At 39.2% G+C, this 21,935-nt stretch overlaps 1 protein-coding gene across 1 annotated transcript; it reads left to right on the forward strand.

Annotated features, from left to right (window-relative positions):
• The first annotated feature begins 2,890 nt into the window (after positions 1–2,890).
• LOC114566226 (rho GTPase-activating protein 42) lies at positions 2,891–21,911 on the forward strand. Its single transcript, XM_028594548.1, has 24 exons — positions 2,891–3,453; positions 6,165–6,260; positions 6,350–6,411; positions 9,497–9,568; positions 10,938–11,039; positions 11,131–11,241; positions 11,792–11,896; positions 12,498–12,627; positions 12,846–12,946; positions 14,080–14,189; positions 14,309–14,387; positions 14,498–14,537; positions 14,657–14,719; positions 14,828–14,902; positions 15,036–15,120; positions 15,200–15,258; positions 15,421–15,526; positions 15,806–15,965; positions 16,057–16,207; positions 16,694–17,410; positions 17,499–17,661; positions 18,204–18,275; positions 20,161–20,240; positions 21,282–21,911. Exons 1-24 carry the CDS (start codon positions 3,300–3,302, stop codon positions 21,368–21,370), a joined length of 2,982 nt encoding a protein of 993 aa, XP_028450349.1. The 5' UTR covers positions 2,891–3,299; the 3' UTR covers positions 21,371–21,911.
• Positions 21,912–21,935: the final 24 nt, after the last annotated feature.

A 21,935-nucleotide genomic window follows, 5' to 3' on the forward strand; every position in this document is an offset into this window, starting at 1 on the left:
GCCCAGAGAATTTGGCCCACCCATGAGAGAGAGACATCATGGCTTTCAGGCGAGCAAAGTGGCAGTTGGTCAAGGCCACACCCCCACCATCCACCTTGCCCCCCCTCTCTCCTCCTCAATAGCTAAAGACACAGAAATGGCACATCCTAAGGAAAGCTCATTGTGGGACTGGCTCTAGTGGCTGTAATTCTGCACCAAGGCTGAATTTCGGTAAAGAGACTTCACATACAGTATTAGGAGACAACTAAGGTCTATATAAAAGCATCCAAAGAGCACCATGTCATGGGACCTTTAAATATGGTGATGTCAGTTGTGGCTCCTTTAGGCCCATTTACTTTGAACACCATAAAAATAACTGTGATGACAATGATGCTCAATCATTCACCCTGAACCGATATCTGTGAAGAGGATACAATGTTTTATATTTGTTTATGATAGTGACCTAAAGTTGAAGCAAAACTGCATAAATAGTGGTACGTTTGGATGTTTATAGTAGGAACTACATACTCTATGTACTTAATCTTCTATTTACTCAAACCTTTCATTGTTCCAGTTGTTTTTTTCTTCTTGTCATTAAGGCCATACTTTTTTCAAATCCATTCAGTAAACCACAACACACTATGAGAAGCACTTATTCTACTTGAACTACAATATATTTGAGCAACAAAATCACATTAAAACATAATAGTTTTGGTCTTTTAAAGTTGAGAATGAGTTATCTCAGAACATCACTAACTCCGATGTTTGCAGCAAACCTTTACCTGCCACTGTCGGCAGTTCCCCCCTGTAGGTTCGACTACGCAGAAATAATTCATGGTGGTTGCGGGGATTTCGTAAGTCGGCATTTTTGATGAACATTTTGTCTGCTGGCTCCTGGCTGTGGTCTTGGCACCACCAGCTGCTCTGAAGCTTTTGGTGTCTGCTACAACAAATGCTGTAAAAATACCACAGGTTTGGTGTACTCAGTATTTGTAGAAAGTAGAAAAAGTGTTGCAAGCCTTACAAATATCACACTTTGTATTTCAAATAACAACCCGTATAACGCCTTTAAACAGCTGTGAGGAGAGTAATTTAATGTGTTGCTTACCTTACATTTAGAAAAAAACACAAGTTGTGGTACAATTCTGCAGTGTTTCCCTATGCTGTCTGCATTTCTCTGTACTGTCTGTATGTTTGTAAGGCTATACACAGAGCTACTTAAAGCTTGTTTACTGAAGTAGTCATGGTGTTTAATTCTTCTCCAGTAACTGATAGATACAGTAGTCCCCAACTGAGTCAATAAAGCAGCTGGGCCACCAACAGAGAGCTGAACGTGGTCCAGTATGAAAGGTTTTGAAGTAGGGGTAGGGCTGATTTGAGGGGGGACAAAAAATGGAGACACTTCTCAGTAAGCTATGAGTGCTAAGCCTTTTTTCCAAGGTAAAATGTCATGTCTTGCATCAGTCTCTCAGACTCAAGTAAAATACAGTAACAAGTATAATGATAAATTTGCAGTTGTGCTTAGTCAGTCACATCACACTGTTGTCTATTCAGTGGTTGCCCTGGAGCATTTGGCCAGCACTCAGCAATGGGCTGTGCCTCCCAGTGCTAAGCTGGCATACATCCCAACGATATTTCCTTCACAATAGAGGACCTGTTTTAGCCTGTAACTTTTCTGTAGGGAACCTTATGCTTGTATACTTGTACATAAATCATTTAACCTAATATATTCCAAGGTATTCTGTGATGAATATTCCTGCAAACCTACAAGTCACTTTAGTCTACTAGACTACTAAAGTAGGCCTATGTGTGCTGTGGGGTTAAGGAGGTAATACATAGTTTTAACTTTATCCGTCGTATACTTTCAAGATTTTTAGTGCATATTTTCACTAGAGTATGTGAGTCATTTTTAATTATATCCTACTATATAGCAACATCTAATAATTAGATAAAAGGTAAATTCTTATTTTATTCATGATTTAGTTATCCACTTAAAAAAACCTGCGCAGAATTTAAAACAAAAACAATCAATGCCAATTTTACAAACATTTAAAAAGGATCTAAACTTGAATTTGATAGCTCAATGTTTTCTTTGTCTTTGTGTTTTTATGAAATTGAATAGCCTATTGCCACATCATGGAATCTTTTATACCTCCTATCTTTATTATTCATCTCCTAGACATTTTTTTGACATGCTTCAACTTCTACTTTCTAATAGAAACTTCATCAAAACGTCAAAATGTTCTGCTACTTAAGTCGATATGAGCTTCTATTCAAAAATGTCATATTTCTACTTTAAGATGTTAAAAAAAATCCCACAGAAATGAATCTGTTGAATTGTCAGTTGGTCATAATTTAAACTCCTATATAATTTATACACTTCAAGTATTTCACTTCTACTGAACCTGACACGTTTCTTTTATAACTCAATATTTGACTGACAGTTCAGTTCTTGCACTACAACTGATTTGTCAATTCCTTTCAGAACTTTCAACTGACAAGTCAACCATATTTAGCATTTGCACTTAAATTAAAACTTCAACTCTTTTCAGTAGGCTACTTTTCTTTGAGCTGCCATTTAGGCTTCTTTCAGTACTGACACTTCAACCTCTACCAGCTGCCTCAACTTCATGTGCTACTTAATTTCAATCTTCAACTTGAACTAGGCTATTACTGCCATCCAAAGAAATGTCAAAAGTGCCAAAACATTTAATTATTAATGATGTTGCTATTATTAATATTCATGATACATATTATAAATATTGTTATTATATATGGATGCAGTACAAATTATTTTATTATTGTTATTATATGATGAATCTCACAAACTTTGCACTGATTTCAGCATGCGCCAGCAGGAGTCTCCCGTTCCCATAGTAACAGCCCTTCAGTTAGAGCCGTATGTAGACGGAGTTGGCGACACAGTCTTTGCCGACCGCTTCCATACGTCCAACAGTTAGCTCTACTGCTTTGATTCCGCTACTGGTAGTCTTTCCTGTATCGACTCAAAGGCCATAAAGAAGTCAAAGCGACGTTGTATCTGAACATATTGATTTAAAAAGGCGAGAGAAGCAGCAGTAGAGCTCGTCGCGTAGCCCAGCCAAACTCTCTCTGTCAGGGACTCTGGTGTCTTTCAGTGTCCGGAAGTTCTGAGGGGAAAAAAGTAAGAAAGGCATGAAAAAAAGGAGCTGGAAGAATCTGCTGACCAATTTTCTCCGAGCCCATTGAAACACTGTTTTCTCTCTTAAATCGCACCGAGGAGACGGTTAACGTGTCTTACTTTAGTTATCTAACAATTAGCTGTGTGCATTAATTTATCGATGGGTCTGCCGACGCTGGAGTTTAGTGATTCTTTTCTGGACAGTCCGGAGTTCAGAGAGCGACTGCACTGCCATGAGATAGAGCTGGAGCGCACCAACAGGTTTATAAAAGACCTCATCAAAGATGGAAACATGCTCGTATCTGCCCTCAGAAGTAAGTTCACGATGATTAATAACTGGGTTTCGGGGTAAAAGTAAGTGCGTGTTAACTTACTGTTTGTTAGTGTTAGTACTCAACCAGATGCACGGTCTGCTGCCTGATAACCGGGCAACCCAAGGCCATCCAGACTCAAACAGAGCCAGTCTATTGAGTTTAGCGCATACAGTGCAAATAAAGAGGTTTAGCCTACATTTGACTTTAATAGCTTAATACATTGAATTGTGATTGGGTGGTATGACCAGCACAATAAGATAGGTAGTTAGTTACAGTGTTATAGGATATAGAGTCAAAATCGTCATACAAGAGTAGATGTTTTACTTATCTTAACATTATAGGCTATAGTCTACTTACATTTCCTTGACTGGTTTTATATCCTTTTTGCGATTTGAAGATACAGTTTTTAACCTAGGGATGAGTCAAATTAAGAATGAATGTTCCTATTTGCTTTACCATCATCATAGCTGTTCATTATTGTATTATCCATAGCCTTTCGGGGACCCAAAAACCTGCATATTTATTATGTCAACTGTTTATTTAAAATGTATTAAAGCACAGTATCCACCAGGTCATTTTCATTATCAATTCATCTGTAGGTTATTTTGTGCGTAATCAAATCATAATTTTGTCTAAATCCCATATATGCCCATATATCACCTTGGCCTCTAAGGTTTTATTGCTTGTTTTGTCTGACTAATAGTACAAAACCCAAATATATAGTCAATACAATTATGTAAAACAGCTCATATTTTTAGAGGCATGAAACAGCATATGTTAAGCATTTTTTATTTATAAATGACTTAAATGTAAACCAATCCTCAACATTGTTGACAATTCCTTTTCTTTACATTAACTGATTCATTAATTTAATGACTAACTAATAATTTTCAGCTCTAGTGTCAAGAGGATGCTGCTTATTACCTGAGCTTGAGTCCCTGTCTTGATCTGCTGATTATTATTAGTAAGTTTGGTTCCATCTATAACTGTTGCACAGTTTAATGGTGGCTGTCATAATATATAATCAGCTAATGAAGACTTTCAAAAAGCAGGCACCTCCCATTTGTTTGTAGCTTCTTTTGATCATCTCCAGTTTAAGCTCAGACACACCTACGCTTTGTAGCTGCATGCAGGTCCTTTGGCATGTCTTACTGTACAGTACACTGGCACATCAAACACCAGAGCCACCACAATATGATATTACCAGGATACAAAGCTGTTGCTATTTGTGATATGCTGACATTTATTACGGTTACTGACTGTAAAGCCTTTTGAAAATCTGGTAGTTTTCATTGTGTTCATCTCACATCAGTGTTTTTAGTGCAGCAAATGGGATAGATAGATAGATAGATAGATAGATAGATAGATAGATAGATAGATAGATGTACTATATTGAAACTGGGAAATTACTGTATTACAGCAGCAGGTATAAGAAACAAAACATCCACACAGAATAACAAGAAATAATAATAAATAAAGTAAAAATATAAGAACACCTACTCAAACTTGAAAAAAATGACAAAACAATGTACAACATATATACAAGTGGAGAATAACAATATACAACCAGGATACATAGTATGAAAATATAGAAAAATATGTAGTCTAAGTAGGACATGAGTGTGCAATTTGTGCTTAGTGCAGTAGTGTAATAAATGAGGTAATGACAGTGTTATCTCACACTCAGCAGTGAAATGTTGAAGAGTTTTATGGTTTGTGGTATAAATGATTTTTCTGTAGTGGTCCATGCGACACTGAAGCTGTCGGAATCACAGAAATCACGTAAACTCGCAGTAGGTAGACTGCTGTATGTAAGATATTTGAACACATTTTATATATTAAGAATTAAGGGACCAATTATTTTTTTACCCTATAAATGTCAGGTGTATTTCCATGAATAATTGAAGTGCTTGACTTACTTATGGCAAATAAACCTTTTCTGTCTTCCTGCTGATGAAAATGTTAAATTACAGCCCTACTTTTTCATCAAACAGCTGTGATGTTACCTTTTACATACATTAATAATACTTTGGTCCACATCTTGTGCTTTTAGATAACAATATGGAAACAACTTAAGTGAAGTTTCCAGCATAGGATAAAGCTGTTTACACTGCTTTTGTGTTTCATGCATTGAACTTTACCCTAGTTGTATAAGGCTATGACTTTACCACAGTTCTTTTTCCTGATTTCCAGACAGGAATCTGCTATGAACTACTACTAAATGACATGTTAATGGTTTTATTGTCAGTGTATAATGCAATGCTGTAATTAAAATAGTGCATTACACCAGCTGGCATGCAGACCAGTGTTATAAGTGTGTGAGTGGGAGAATGCAGCCTTGTGGTGCCAAGTGTTCATGCACCTCAAAGAATAAACCATGGTATAAAACTTTATTGTTGGAGTGTTGTTTGGACATGTAAACACTATGGCTGTGGAGTACTTTGTTGCAGGGTGTGGCCGTTTGTTAGATCCAACTTTAACACCTCATGTCTTGGCAGTGGATGATTTGCAAGAGGCTCGTAGCAAATACATTAATAGTTTATTACAGGAGGGAATAAGTGCTGCTGCTTGTAGCCTGTAGGGGAATTGGAGTTTTACATTGTGTTGGACCAATGATGGCAGCATGCTCATGCCAAGAGCATTCTTGTGCATTATGTGGAAATAGCCAGCTTTAAATGACTAAAAGATCTTCATTCTGTTTTTTTCCCCAGGTCTTTCTCTTGCTGTTCAAAGGTTCTCTCAGTCTCTGCAGGAGTTTCAGTTTGAATGTATTGGAGACGCTGAGACTGATGATGAGATCAGTATAGGTAAGATGAAAACGTCACCAATGATGTAGAAAACAAGATATTGAGACAGCAAAATATATCAAATAAAAAGTGTAAAATTTATTTTGCAGCTCATTCCTTAAAGGAGTTCTCTCAGCTCTTGAGCACAGTGGAAGAGGAGAGAAAACGACTGGTAAGAAAACATGTCTTTGTGTGTTTGTGCGTATGTAAAAGAGAGCGAGAGAATAGAAAATTGAGGACATTCTGATGTTTGGGATCTTCCATTTTAAATTGAGGGCTAGTGGTATAGTAAATAGGTCAACTAACTCTATGCATTAGTTGCATTGTATTTTACACAATGTAAAGCTTTGTTCTTATTAATTATTGAGAGTTAGCAAATGTTTTCTGTAGGTATTAATGTCTATTTAAAAAACTGTCTAACAGCAATTTATTTGCCTCTGTACACCATCCTTCTCTTTATAATCAACATCAATAAAATGGTTGTGATTTATATTGATTCCATCAGGAATAGAAACCAAAAACATCTGAAGGGCTTTAGAAAGAAATTATAGAGAAGCAATTCTCTGTGTTCAAAACATCTTGCTCTGATCTGAATACACCGTTAGACCAAAAGCCCATCTAAAACAAATTGTTATTATCAAAGTCTGAACCAATATTTTCCAGGATTTCAGTTTGGAAGTTACAGTCTTTGTCAGGCACATTCACTGTCTGATCTGGTTTTCCCACATGTCTGATTGACACATTTGTTGGGAACTTTGTGCCAGCGGTAGTGTGTGCTCCATGGCGATTCAGAAAAACATCTTTGACTTACAGACCCTCCATCAGCCTTTATGTGGGAGTGAAGGGGAGTTTGTCACAGTCCATGTGCAGGCAAACCTCTGCGCATGTGCAATGTATGTGCATAGTATGCTACCTTATGAATAGCTCTGTGTGTGTGTGTGTGTGTGTGTGTGTGTGTGTGTGTGTGTGTGTGGGGGGGGGGGGGGGGGGGCATGCATGCGTGTGTGTGTGTGTGGCTTTGTGGCTGTGTGCATGGTCTTGTTACAGAGGAACCATGTGGAACCTATTCTGCCAATTCCCCTGTGAGACTGTGAGCAGAGGCCTGACTGCCTGGGAAAGTCCATAAAAGCGTCCTGTGTGTGTGTGTGTGTGTGTGTGTGTGTGTGTGTGTGTGTGTGTGTGTGTTTGTGTGTGTGTTAGTGTGTGTGTCTGCTCTCTCTCTTTCTTTCTTTCTCTCTGTGTGTGTGTGTGTGTGTGTGTGTGTGTGTGTGTGTGTTTGAATTGTATGATTTTCCACTGCAACGCTGCAGATAGGTCTGAACCTCCACTAATACCGTCATTATTGAGTTAAAGGGCAATCTCAGCAAATGGGTTCCTCTGAAATACCTACCTTTTCAACCTGAAAGGACTATTATTATGATTTGACAATGCCCTTCAGTCTCTTAGTGTTCAGTTTCATCTTGCATATTGTAATGTGATGAAAAAAGGGTACTGGTGTGGTATTAAACCTAAGTGAAGTGAAAGTAAAGTCATGGTGCAGGGCTGGGAAGCTATTTAGAGTCTAATTCTTAAATCAGCTAGACAGGACAAAGCAAGATGTGACTGAGACTTGCATTATTTAGACTCATGACTAAATAGGGCCGAGACCTTGTAGAGCTCTAATAACTGCCTTCCTTACTGCTTGACTCAAGTTTCAACATCAACAGCAAGTTTCTCATACATGCTGTAAGACCAGCTGCAAAAATATTACCAGATTTGTATCATGATTGATTATTTTAGGTTTGAAGGGTTTGCTCAAATGATGATATTCCATCAGCCTCTGCTGTAGTTTGTGTTTAGTGATAGTTAGCAAATGCTAACACATTAATAAGATGTGAAAATGGTAAACATTATACCGTCCTGCTTTGCATCAGCATGTTAGCTGTAAACTATTTTTCCATTGTGAGCATGTTAGCATGCTAATGTTAGCATTTAGCTCAAAGCACCACATTCAATCCAATCCAATCCAATCCACTTTATTTCTATAGCAAATTTTACAAACACAAAGTTTCCAAAGTGCTGCACAGAAGACTCAGAACAAAAAAATATATATATAAAATATAGAAAGAATAAAAGAAAGAATAAACACCACAGTGGACCACATAACTCACACAGAGTTAAAAGCCAAAGAATAAAAGTGTGTCTTTAGACATGCCTTAAAACACTCAACTGTAGGGGCAGTTCGGACATGGAGGGGCAGGGCATTCCAGAGTTTAGGTCCAACCACAGAAAAGGCCCTGTCCCCCCGAGTCTTAAGTCTTGACTTAGGGTCCACAAGCTGGTGCTGGTCCTCTGATCTCAGTGTCCGCGCTGGCGTATAAATTTGGATGAGGTCCGAAATATATGTTGGGGCCAGTCCATTCACAGCTTTAAAAACAAACAATAAAATCTTGAAATCAATCCTAAAACTAACAGGGAGCCAATGCAATGAGGCAAGAATTGGAGTTATATGCGCACGCTTTTTGGTTCCTGTTAAAAGTCGGGCTGCAGAGTGTGCCTAAATGCAGCCTAACTGAGCCGTTAGCATGGCTATAAACTCTTATTGTGTGACTTCGATAACAACCATGAGCAAAGTTCAAAAAAAGCTCAATGATTATGCTCATAATGTTGGATAATAATTAAGCAGGTCCTTGACTTGTTCATAAAGTGACTCTAACTGAGGTTTGTACAGGTTGTTACCATAGTCTGTATATAAAACTAAAAAATATATATCTTTATGTACAGTCTATGGGTGTTTCTATGATATTTTTTGTATGTAACCAGGAAATAAATAAACCACAGGTATACAATATATCAATTGAGAGATATTTAATTATTGAAATTGGCTGTTTTAGTTTGAATCCTTTTACCTAGCACAGATATTCACAAACAACAAATGTGTGAAGTTGGCGATAGATTAACATCATTTGAAACATTTTGAAATCCCCTGAATGCAGGAGATTCTAGATGAAGGATTGAATGTTACCTCTTTGTCAGTATTTAATGTCAACATCTACTCTAAAATGTAGCAGAAATTTAAAGAAAGTTGTCTCTTTGGCACACAATTGTCACAAAAACAAAAGAAAGCATTTACTGAGCAATCTGATTTGACAAAACCAATTTTAAGTAAAACAGTTGAAGCTACTACAGCAGCCTTAATGGAACAATGACTGAGCTGTTGTCTGTCTTAGTATTTACTGTTATGAAACACTGAGCTAACTGTGTTTTTCCTCTCTCAGATCCAGAACGCAGATGACGTGTTGATCTCACCGCTCGAGAGGTTTCGTAAGGAGCAGATTGGAGCTGTTAAGGTACATCTGCGATTGTTAGAATCAAAGCTTAACACAAGATGATTAGATTATTAACACAAAGTAACACTGAACCAGTAAATTGTTTTAGCTTTGATGATGTTTAAAACATCAAACTGCTGAGGTTTCAACAAGGCCAGTACTTGATGTCTGTATGCGTTAATTATCTAACACTGTAGGTGGTGATCAGACAGATCATCCTGCTCTGGTCTAGTTCCAGTCAGTCTCCCAGTCAGTGGTCAGAGAATCCAATTTGTTCTGATAAACGATGGATCACAGTCAAGTGTCAGTAAGAAGGTCATGGGAACGGACGCTGTGAGGGAAGACAGGGCGCACGTCACAGACAGACAGTTAAACTCACTGAGGCAGTATAAACACAAAGTGAGCCGGGTGTCTGGTTTCAGCAGCTGTCTCAAGTCTTGTAATTCAGTTTATCTTATTTTCTTTTCGTCGTTCTCTCTCAGACCAAAAGAAAGGATAGCAGAGGCATGCAGTAGTCAGGGTTTCAAAAAATAGAACTGGTCACAGCTATGACTAACCCTGAAAGTGAAATCACAGCTCATTTCTGGGTGTTGATCGAAGTGACTCCTCAGCCTGTAGAATGTGGCAAGAGTGTGTGACCAGCACATCCTCACACTGATGTTGTTGAGCAAGAAAGAGTGGTTGGACATGTGGAGTTTGCAGCTGCAGCTGTTCTGGAAAATAGCTGTTATCCTAAATATTTTGGCAGTGTCTCTTCATTTAGATTATTAATGGTTTCTCTGTAGCAACCTCGCTGTGGGCTCACTGATTTGTGGCATTTTGGTATTTTCCGCAACGCTAGCAGCAATGATCTCTAGAGGGCAATGCCAGTCTGTCGGTCTGATGGTCAGTTGGTCGGACCATGAGTGTGGGCCAGACTGGAATAACTTTACAACTATTGGGTGGATGCCATTACATTTGGTACAGACATTCATGATCCCCAGAGGATAAATCTTACTGACTTTGGGATCCCTTAATAAAAAAAAAACACTATACCCGCTTAAATCAGCATGTTAGCATTATCATTGTGAGTATGTTAGTACGCTGATCTTAGCGTTAAGATAAGTATATGGCTGTAGACTGTTACTGTAGTCTTGTTTATTTATTTACTAATTAGGTAGTTGGACTTAGAAGTAGGACATATTGTAATTGAAATGGTATTAAAAAAAACAGCTCCAGTGAATGAGACGTAAATGACTTGGGAAAGGGAGATATACTCTCTAGTGTGAAATTCTCTTTATGTAAACAAAATATGTGAATTTAAAGACCTTTATAAGCAGATGTAAAAATTCCCAAGTTTGCTTTTATTTTTTGGTAATGTCCTCTCTACGTACATCCCTGTCTTCTTCAGGAGGAAAAAAAGCAGTTTGACAAGGAGACAGAAAAGTACTACTCTGTTCTGGAGAAACACCTCAGCCTGTCCTCCAAAAAGAAGGAATCACAGCTACACGAGGTAAATCATTAGAAAATGTACACCAAGTTTCTCCCACATGTGTTAGGTAAGAAAAAATACTGGATGGGTGTTTTTTCTGTTTTTGTTGCAGGCTGATTCTCAGATGAGTAAGGACAGGCAGGTTTTTTACGATGCATCGTTGCAGTATGTCTTTAAGATCCAAGAAGTGCAAGAGAGAAAGAAGTTTGAATTTGTTGAACCGGTGAGTACACATACATACATCATGTTTAAATGCAACTTTAGCACAATTTAACTGAGCTGCTGGGCCTTCACAGCTCTGACCACGAGACAATTTTTCATCACAGTGAAATTTGACTGATGAGTCTATTTTGTGCTACATGTAGACAATGAAGTAAACATTAAGTCATAATTGCAGCCAAGCCAATAAGGATTGTGAGTGTGCGTACTAACATAATCATAAAAAAACAGAAAAGTAAGGTTCTGAAAAACACACATTACACACTGTTTGGCCACTGATAAAAATGTTTTAATGATAGATATCATTAAAGCCCACTTCCTGTTGCTGTAGAAGCACTTCCTGCATGGAGAGAGGGAAACTCTTTGTTGTAAAGTAAATAAGGGCAGCAAACCAAACAACAGGCAAAGTTTGGGGATTTTTTCTCCTATAGAGGCCATTTTGATTGATTGCGCAGATGACAAACAATCATTCTTTTGTAATCCTTTCATTATAGTCTACACTCCCAAGCCCTCAGCTAACATTTTTCCCGCGGATTTCTCCCTCTGATCTTCAGTTATTAGCCTTCCTGCAGGGTTTGTTTACATTCTACCATGAGGGCTACGAGCTGGCCAGTGAGTTTGAACCCTACAAGCAGCAGCTTCAGTTCAACCTGCAGAATGTAAGTGTGTATGTGTGCAAGCCTCTAGACCAAATGTGGACCTGATATCACTTATTTTTCTGGTCTACCTGCCTCTTTAGCCATTAAGAGAAAGTATTTTATAGTTAGTTTTGATGTATCTGGCAACATCTGTCCCAGAGCGGTAACCTTACACACCTGATAATCCTTACATGTTGAAACACACAATGTGAACTATTTTCAGCCACAATAGAACAAGGCCTGGTCTAGTACAGGCTCACATATTTTATATTGCCGTTCACACTTTTTGACATATTTACCTGGAAAAAGTCAAAGTTAAACTGAAGCTTAATCTGCGTTCCATTAGGTTATGACTGCAAACATTCACCAGGCACTTTGAATCCTTTCAAAGTTTAGGATCTCAGATGTTTTTTTGATAAAAGCAAGCACTTTTTAAATGCAAATGACAAATCAATGTACTGCTTGGATAAACAAATCAGATAAGAATATAACTACTAGTAACTTCTTCAGCTGGACTCAGTAACCATTCCCTGATTGACTTTTTCAAAGATTTTGTATGTTTCATATTTCAAATATGGACGCAAGCCTCCTTTCAGTGCAGTTTCTTTTGTATGTTGATAAGGCTCGCAATAACTTTGAAAGTACACGTGCTGAGGTTGAGAGGCTGATGAAGAGGATCCGGTCTGCAGAAGAAGACTTCAAAGCTCCGAGCTGCTTTACCATGGAGGGATATCTGTATATACAGGAGAAACGTGAGCTACACAAATCTTATTTTCTCCTCTCTTAGTTTCTCGCTCTCTCGCTCTCCCTCTCTCTCTCTCTCTCTCTCTCTCTCAGTTAATGCATATGCATATGTAATGCATATGCAATGAATAAAAAGCAAATGCCAGAATTACCCAATCAGACTTTCTTTTGTTAAAACACATTTGTACACAAATGCACCTGCATGAATGTGTGTCATGTATTATAGGTCCATTGGGCAGTGTGTGGACCAGATACTACTGTACTTATGAAAAAGGCTCGAAGATGTTTACCATGAGCAACACAGAGGCCAGACCAGCCAGCAGACAGGTGAGCCGGTAGCACAGATGAATAACCGCACGTTAAATGTTTTAGCCCATTTAATAAAAATCGTTACGCATTAAAATCTACTATGAAAATCAGATTATACAACTCTGTTACATTATTGTCATTATATGGTGATGTAGTTTTAACCACGAAACAAAATTCTGTGTAGCAGCTTCCCACAAGCACTTGAATTCCAGAGCAAGAAAGCTTTCAAAACAGTTGAACAGCTGTTAATTCAACTTCAACAAAAACAAAAAGACATAGATTACTTACTACAAGCTAGTGTCAAGTTTTTGTAAGTAAATATTTATGGTGTTTTTACGCAAATTGAAAAGTAGGAAGTATAAAGTTGATGGGCTAAAGCCAAGGGGGTAAGCCTCTCTTCAGAACTTGAACCTCCTATGGCGCCATTTTGATGCTACCAAATGCTCACCTGCCATTCATTTTGATGTCACTTTGACAGCGAATAACTTTACATCTGAAGCGTTTAAAGACTTTATTTGTCCATTGTTTATTTCTAAAGAAACACAACAATGTATAAAAGGCTCCATTACCTTGTATTTCACGTTATGGCTCCGTAGCAGACGTTTTTGTAAAAATAGGCTAACGATTATGTCATAACCACACGACTTACTGTCGTATAGTAGAGGAATTACCGTATAGTACAGGAGAAGCTCGCAGGCAGTTTCGACTTACATTGTCTGTTTAAGTTTAATTACTAATGTTAACTAGCATTTTAGTTAGCAATAATTAGCCTGTGCCCATGTTATCTCCTTACATATACCTACGCTCTCCGTCTCTAAAAGATTGGGAATGATTAAGATTTCTCTTGGCACAGCTACCAGAAGACTTACAACTTTCAGACAGGTTTCTCACGTCACATTTACATCATCTCTCTCAGTTGGAGGCTGCGCAGTAATGCTCAGCGCTCACCGGAAAAGTGCTTCTAATATCCTTCCAGAGCAACGGCATCTGTTTGTCCATTTTATATACTATGGCTAAAGCATGCAAAACACTAAAAATTGATCTAAAAAACAAAAGAAATGGTCCTAAAAGTAGTCACTTTGTGAGGGTCCTTACAAGACTTTAATACCACATGTCAAGTGCATTTTGCAAACACATCTCTCTGTTAACAGAACGGCGTGGTGAATGGCACACCTGAGATGTTCAGGCTGCGCTCGTGTGTCAGAAGGAAGACGGAGTCAATCGACAAGCGCTTCTGCTTCGACATCGAGGTGGTGGAGAGGTGAGAGGGGAAAGATAACTGAGAAAATGTGTTTCCATAACACATGACTATCTGTGGAATAAGATACATTATGGCTGCTGTTGGATTGTGCTCGGGTAAAATGATCTCTTTCCCTGCAGACATGGTGTCATCACCCTGCAAGCGCTCTCTGAGGCCAACCGGCGGCTATGGATGGAGGCAATGGATGGAAAAGAACCTGTATGAATAGATCTACCATTAAATAAACGATAACAATGATAAAGTAACATCATTGTCTAAAATGTCATACTTGTCATACTAATACTTGCTATTTTTCTGTCTTTGTTCAGATATACACTCTGCCTTCTTTGCTCAGTAAAAAGGAGGAGAGTAAGTATCCTAATTTATACTGTTCGTTGATTTAATTTTAAAAGATTTTATTAATTAACACATTAATATGTCTTGCAATGTATCAGATATTGAGGTAAAAATGTGTCGTTTTTTTACAGCATTTCTCAATGAGGCAGGCTTCAACTTTGTCAAGAAGTGTATTGAGCTGGTTGAAACAAGAGGTATTCCTATTCCTTAAAATGTTCATATGAGAATAATAATTTGAATCAGTATTTATTTTACACATTGCTGATTTATCAAGTATGTTAAAACATGTCTGATGTGTGTAGGGCTTAGCACCCTGGGACTGTACAGGACTGGAGGAGTCAACTCCAAAGTGCAGCGGTTGATGACGAGTGTGTTTGGTAAGAAACGCCCCACTTTTTTCTGTACAATAGTATTTTTCTGCATTGGGCAGTTAAATTCCAGCATAATGAGTAGCAGGTGCATTTAAATCCATCACTACAGATAAATCATTTATGATCTACTTTCCTGTAGCATCCACAGCTCCTTTTGACATGCAGCTGGATGCAGACACCTGGGACAACAAGACAATAACTAGCGGCCTCAAGAATTATTTCAGGTGAAATACAGAACAGAGCAGTTTTTTTGAGTAACACTTCTCATGAATTATGAATTCATGATTTCTAATGTGTGTGCAGGTGCCTGGCAGAACCAGTCCTGACCTACAGACTGCATAAAGAATTCATCAAGGCTGCAAGTAAGATCCCTTACTGCTTTTTCAAAATGACACAGAGTATGATAGACACAATGGTTATTTCAACAGTGTTTGGATTGATATTTGCTACCTCATCCAATGTATGTCATGCACATTATGTCACCACTGAATCATATCTCTCTGTGCTCTTTCCTTGTTTCACAGAGTATGATGACCAGAAGTATAGAGTGAGAGCGATTCATGCTCTTGTATACAAACTACCGGAAAAAAACAGAGCAATGTTGGATGTCTTGACCAACCACCTTCTCAAGTATGTACATATTTAAACATACTGTGCTATAATTGTGCAGTGCCTTAAAAAAATGTCCTTTCGACTGAGAACATCTTATTTTGAAAATGCTATAACCAGTGATCTTTTTCTAGAATTATGCAAATACTCATTTCTTATTTACTTCCTATTTCCAATATTCTGTTAGACAATTAGACAAGAACGTCAGCCTCACACCATGGAACACACCTGTGTGTGTGTGTGTGTGTGTGTGTGTGTGTGTGTGTGTGTGTGTCTGTGTGTGTGTGTGTGTGTGCGCAGGGTGTCCTCTCACAGTGACCAGAACATGATGACTGTGTCCAACCTCGGAATGATCTTCGGCCCCACGTTATTGAGGTCGCAGGAGGAGACGGTGGCCGCCATGATGAACATCAAGTTTCAGAACATCGTGGTGGAGATTCTCATTGAAAACCACCACAAGGTATGCTTACAAATACACACACACATATACATGCACACACACGCATAAACATACAGTACACACACCTAACAGACATGTGTATTCCTGCCAGATTTTTGGTGAGGCCCCAGACCTTTCGCTGCCGTTACCTCAGGCTCCGTCCTCTCGGTCGACTCCTCGGAGGAACAAGGCCATCTGTCTGTCCTCGGGAAAGAGAAAGGCCCGTCTTTACCCTCCTGCTCTCTGCCTGGCAGACAACGACAGTGAGTCTCTCTGCAGCTTACAGCTCCTTTACTCTTGTCACTCATGAATACCTTTTTACTCCACAACATTGATTTGACACTTGTAGCTCCTAGTTCATTTTCAGATATATGATAAACTTATGAAATACAACCCATTATTAAGGATTTAACCAGCGGTTTCCAAGCTTTTTGGCTTGTAAAAAGTGCAGTTCCACCAAAGACTGATTTCGCATCAGATGGTTTAATTTAAATAGCTGTTCAAGGCCCAAATATGTAAAACTATCCAACATTTCCTAAAAAAAGATTAGAGAATACCAAAAAAAAGTAATACAGTTTTTTTGTAGAAGAATTCAGTTAATCATCTCACAACCCCTCTGATTTGACTGCTTGACTGTAATATATACACAAATGAGTTAATGGCCTATTAAAATAGAGGTGGGACAGACTAACCTTGATGTTGTTATTCAGTCTTTTTATTATGTGTCTTGTTTCCATTTCTCCCTCCAGGTGACACCTTCAGTAGCAGCCCCAGCACGACTCCGATGGGCAGCCAGGAGTCTCTGTCCTCACACTCCTCTGAGAAGAACGGATTGTCTCAGACCTCTCCTCCGTCCTCTCCTGCTGCTGAGCCCGGCCCGTCTTCCACAGCACCGGCATCTGCTCCTGCGGCTTCCTCCTGCTCCCCGTCCCACGACTCCTCAAGCAGGAAGGATCGGAAACACCCGACAGACAGCCCCGCCTCCCCTCACCTTACGCCTCCCTCTTCCTGGACTTCCTCCCAGCTCACTCCGGCCCAGCAGACTTCCTCTGTGTCCTCCTCTATGTCCTCTTTACTCTCCACAGAGAGGAGTCTGTCTGTCAAAGGAAACTCGACTGCCTCCTTATCATCTGTAAAAGAGTCAAGATCTCCTTCCATCGCCTCCAAGTCCACCGCCTCAATCCAACACTCTTCAGTGGAGCGCGCCTCCTCCCTTAGGCAGGGTCGACCCGTTCAGAGATTGTCGTCTGTCTCCTCTCTGAAGAGCACTTATTCAGTTGATCAAAGACATGCATCCAGCACCTCCTCCACTGTCACAGAAACCAGAGTGACGGACTCTACCTCTCCTTCTCCGCAGCAAAAAAAACCTTACAGGACTGCCTCCTCCTCCTCTTCCTCCTCCTCTTCATTATTCCCCTACCAGCTTTCCACATCTTCCTCTCTCACTTCCCTACACATCTCTGAGGGTGCGTACATCTCTGTGGGACTGAAGTGGGATGACCAAATGAAAAGCTGTTTTATGTTCAGTTCTAATCTCTTGTGTTTCTATCGCAGATTACAAAAGCTGTCATGGATCGGTACAGAGTCTCATGTCGCTGGACCCGCAAGAGCCAACACACAAACCTAAACCTTCACACATCCGCTGTGGCTCCGATCTGACCGTAAAACACTCTGTAGCCGCCACATCCAGCAACGGTTACCAGAGGCCTGGATCAGTGTGAGTGTCTGTAAAATTGATTTTATATCTCAGACATAAAGGTGCTCTAGTCAGTCAGCACTTTATCTTGTGCTTTAGCCTTTGATCTGTGCTCTCAGAGAAGGAAAATACACATAGATCTCAGTTCATGCATAGTTAAGCCCAGGAGAAAACTAGCACTAGCCGTATGCTCCACTCGTGCAGTTTTGATAAAACCTTGTGGTATGACAGTGGCATTTAAAAAAATTAAGTTGTATGGAGAGGTCAAATTTTTAAATGTCAAACGTCAAAACATTATACAAAATCAGTTGACAGGAAAATCAACACAAATCAAATCAGGAATCCCTTTTAACTGTTGTTTTTAATTGGTCTGATTCCAGGAATGATTACTTGTTTCTGATTGGCTCCTGTCTGCATTATTTAAGTAGAAAACGGTTTAGCTGTTTTAGTGACAGTGATTTACTCTTGATTGTGGGAGGGGGTGGCAAGTCTCTCATGGTAACAACTGGAGATTATCTCAGGAAATGTATTCAGAGCTAACATTTCTGATTTGTGTATTACAGATTATCAATCAGACTACCGCAGCGTGAAAGTTCAGTATTCTCCTCAGCATTAGACATATGTTCCTCAGGAAGGTATGTTGATTTTAAGGTTTGTTTGAGAATCCACCTTTGTAGTCTTGAAAGCTATTACTTGTCAGTACTTCATATCAAGTCATTGAAGCCTGAAATCTATACAAGCAAAACATATTGTTATATATATATAATCCTCCTTAATTAGGGGCCCAAGCCCGAGTCTGTGGAACCCTATTGCTTTTCTAAGGTTTCTTATTATTTTTCCGGCGATAAAACAGATGCTACAGCTTTTCAGGACTGGTCCAGATCCCTGCAGGGACCTCGGACAAAAAAAGTCAGCCACTTACACCACTAGGTGGCGCTATAACGCGTTTGGCCTTATAACTCCCAAACCGTACATCACACATAAAAAATACACATATCCTCTCGTTCCCTGAATTCAGATGAATCTCCTGATATAGGCCAGACGCCTAGACTTTTTTTTTGCGTGAAAAATCGCGATTTATCGTAAACCTGCTTTTTCTTACTCCTCCTAGACCGTGCGACTGATCTGCATGAAACTTAGTATGTAGCATCTCCAGACCGACCTGACAAAAACTTATCAAAAGAATTTTTGTCAGATGAAAATTGCATAAATTACGCACAAACAAATTTGTGTAGCTAGCTACGAAGACACAAACGTTGCCATATCTCGGCCAAAATAAATGATATCATTGCAAATCTTTAGATTCTTGTTTGTCATGACCTTCTAAGGCTTTGCAACCAATTTTACAAAAATTGGCCTCTAGGGGGCGTTACAGGTACAAAAAGTTTATATCTCATGAACGGCTCATCCGATTTTTAAGAAATTTTGAGTGTACCATCTCGGCCCACTCCTGAGGCCACGCCTACAGTGGGGTACTGATTCGTCAAAGTGGGCGTGGCCTATGTGACCCAGGTTTGGATTCACCACTTACACTAATGTGAGCAACTTAAAATTTACAGTGTAGATGTACAATGGTTCATGGACCTTACCTACCAAAAATTACACACATGGACCACTAGGTGGCGCTATAATGACGTAAAACGTGTTTTTGCCTGTAACTCCCACAGTCTACATTGCAGATTAGAAACCCTTATATACACATGTTCCTTGAATCCATCTGAATCTGATGATATATTTCCGCCAAAAGTTTTTTCGCAATATCACGCTATGCGCAAAACAAACTTTTTCCATCTCCTTCTAGGCCGTGCGAGCTATTGGCACGGAACTTGGTAGGTAGCATCTCCATACAGATCTGACCTAAATTTATCAAAAGAATTTTGCTACATTACACCATTCGCAATTTACAAGCAAACTAATTTTCGTTGCTAGCCACAAAACACGAACGTTAGCATATCTCGGCCAAATTAATAGGTATTAGAGCAAAACTTGGTATTGTTGTTCGACATCCCACTCCGAGCCTCCCTACAAAATTTGGTGAAAATCGGCCTTTAGGAGGCGCTATAATGAATGTAGAGGCCTTTTGGAAAATAAATCAATGCATTTAAATGGGAATAATTTGCAATGGAAATATCTCTGCTGCAGTAAATGCTATCATCACAAAACTTGAGATTATTGTTCGACATGCCAATCTGCGGCTCTCCACCAGATTTGGTGATGATCGCCCTTTAGGGGGCGCTATAATTGAGGTAGAAGTGTTTTGGCCTTTTACGCAATGAAGAGGAAATTTGCAATTGCATTTCACTACACACTTTGGACCTCGCACTTGGTCAAATTTCCTGACTTTTGCCTTGCCGTCATCGTGCTTTGGGTTTTCCTTTTGCGGGCTCCGTTTCCGTGGACTCTTAGCGTCGTCAGGGGCGACTCGCGCCAGGGGGGACTGGCGCCGGGAGGCTTGGACCCTGTTCATAACTGCTTGCAGTTCTAGTTCTATTTTTAACTGATTCCATTTTTTTCTACTAGGGATGCAAAAGCTCTTTACTCCTGTGAGGCAGAGCACAGCCATGAGCTCAGTTTTCCACAGGGGGCGCTGTTCTCAAATGGTAAGATTACAGTTTTAATTTGCCTGAGGGATCTTTGGTTACATTTACACTTGATATTAATGTGATCTTTATCTGCTTCGTTATCTGGATAGTGACATCTGACATCTGATACATGGGTCTCTGCAGTTACACCTGGTATTTAAATAGAATGCATTTAAATACTAGGTGTAAATGGGATACTCGCTGTTCAGAAGCCACATTTTTAAGAGTGTGTTTTGATTTATTTTTCAAATGTAATTTGAAGATCATTATCCATGATTGCTGCTGGTGCCGCCAGAACTTCCGCCGGATGTCCATTACCTTCTGCTTTCTTTGTGTTGGCATTTTAAACTCTGGTGGATATTTGAGGACTATGGATAACTGCTCCTCAGATCTCTGCAGGATAAATCGAGACAGCTAGCTAGACTATATGTCCAATCTGAGTTTTCTGTTGCACAAGTACGACTAAAACAACTTTTGAACGTACACACGTTCCACCAAAACAAGTTCCTTCTTGAGGCTATTTTGCAGAGGCACTGTGGCTCTGTGCGCCACCCAAGACGACTGTTATTGTTTTTTTTATCTGTCAGTGTTTCTCTCAAAATCTTAAGTTACTTAGATAGAACATTTTTACCTGCTTCTAATAATATAACACAGATGTTAATCGACTTGTTCGAAGGATTAACATAACTAAAATGAATACTCTTCTTTGTGAGATAATTTTCATGAAACACCGCGATCTAGGCTAGAACTTAATATAAATGTACAGTATATGGGTCTGAGTGATGCTTGGCTGCTCAACATGTCTTTATATTAATGATGCAGCAGTGGGACACTTGCAGTTTACTGTTAAAGTGGGTTGTTTATTTTGGGAGTGTACAGATCACTGTACATCTGCGCTATTAGAACACAACCAGCAGCAAACTCAATTAAGTCTAACATTTGCTTAGAGGTTGTGTATGGGTTTGGATTACGGGTGCCTATGTGAGTCATTATATATGGTAAAAAAAGGATTGTTTTATACATAAAGGACTTGCTGACTTGAGTTGCTTGTGTCTGCAGTGTACCCGTCTGTGGAACCAGGTTGGCTTCAGGCAACATACAACGGCAGAACAGGCCTCATACCTGACAACTACATCACATACATGTGACAGACCCGATGATGTCATCCCCACATCACCCAATAACACAAAGATCTAACTTATACTTTAGGTATCTACAATGCATACAGTAATACTCTGTGCTGCTAAGCAAAGACATAATATATTCATCATGTAACTGTGATGTTATCATTGAACTACTGGGGTTTGATATGACTGATGCACGTACTGTATGTACGGTCTATCTGACTATGTGAACCATTTTAGTTGTTATTAACCAGTTTATAATATTGTATAAAATCTGTATGTATTGTCTGATTTTTCCTCCATTCATACATGACGGCGTAACTTAATTGGCGTTATCAGCACTTCTTTTGTTAGGTTCAACGCTAAACACATATGAAATGTGTCTGTAAGTATTTTTCAATCGATTTTGATAATTTATGTGTAAATTATCATATTAATGTTATAACTGTGTCCAGAGATGAAATGTTCACACCTGTGCCTGAAACACAATGAACTAGTGGATTAAGACTGAAGCTTGCAATAACACCTTCCTTCATACTGTCTAAATAAAAGACAAATCCTTGTATTTGTAGATTCAGTTTATGTTTCT

This window comes from Perca flavescens, chromosome 13 (genome assembly GCF_004354835.1).
Source record: "Perca flavescens isolate YP-PL-M2 chromosome 13, PFLA_1.0, whole genome shotgun sequence".
Lineage (NCBI taxonomy): Eukaryota > Metazoa > Chordata > Actinopteri > Perciformes > Percidae > Perca > Perca flavescens.

What these genes read in the sequence shown, in the direction of transcription:
- LOC114566226 (XM_028594548.1), top strand. Translation starts at nt 3,300, where the DNA reads ATGGGTCTGCCGACGCTGGAGTTTAGTGATTCTTTTCTGGACAGTCCG. An exon ending in GACATATGTTCCTCAGGAAG is followed by an intron (nt 18,276 to 20,160) that starts GTATGTTGATTT and finishes TTTTTCTACTAG; the next exon opens with GGATGCAAAAGCTCTTTACT. An exon ending in GGGGGCGCTGTTCTCAAATG is followed by an intron (nt 20,241 to 21,281) that starts GTAAGATTACAG and finishes TTGTGTCTGCAG; the next exon opens with TGTACCCGTCTGTGGAACCA.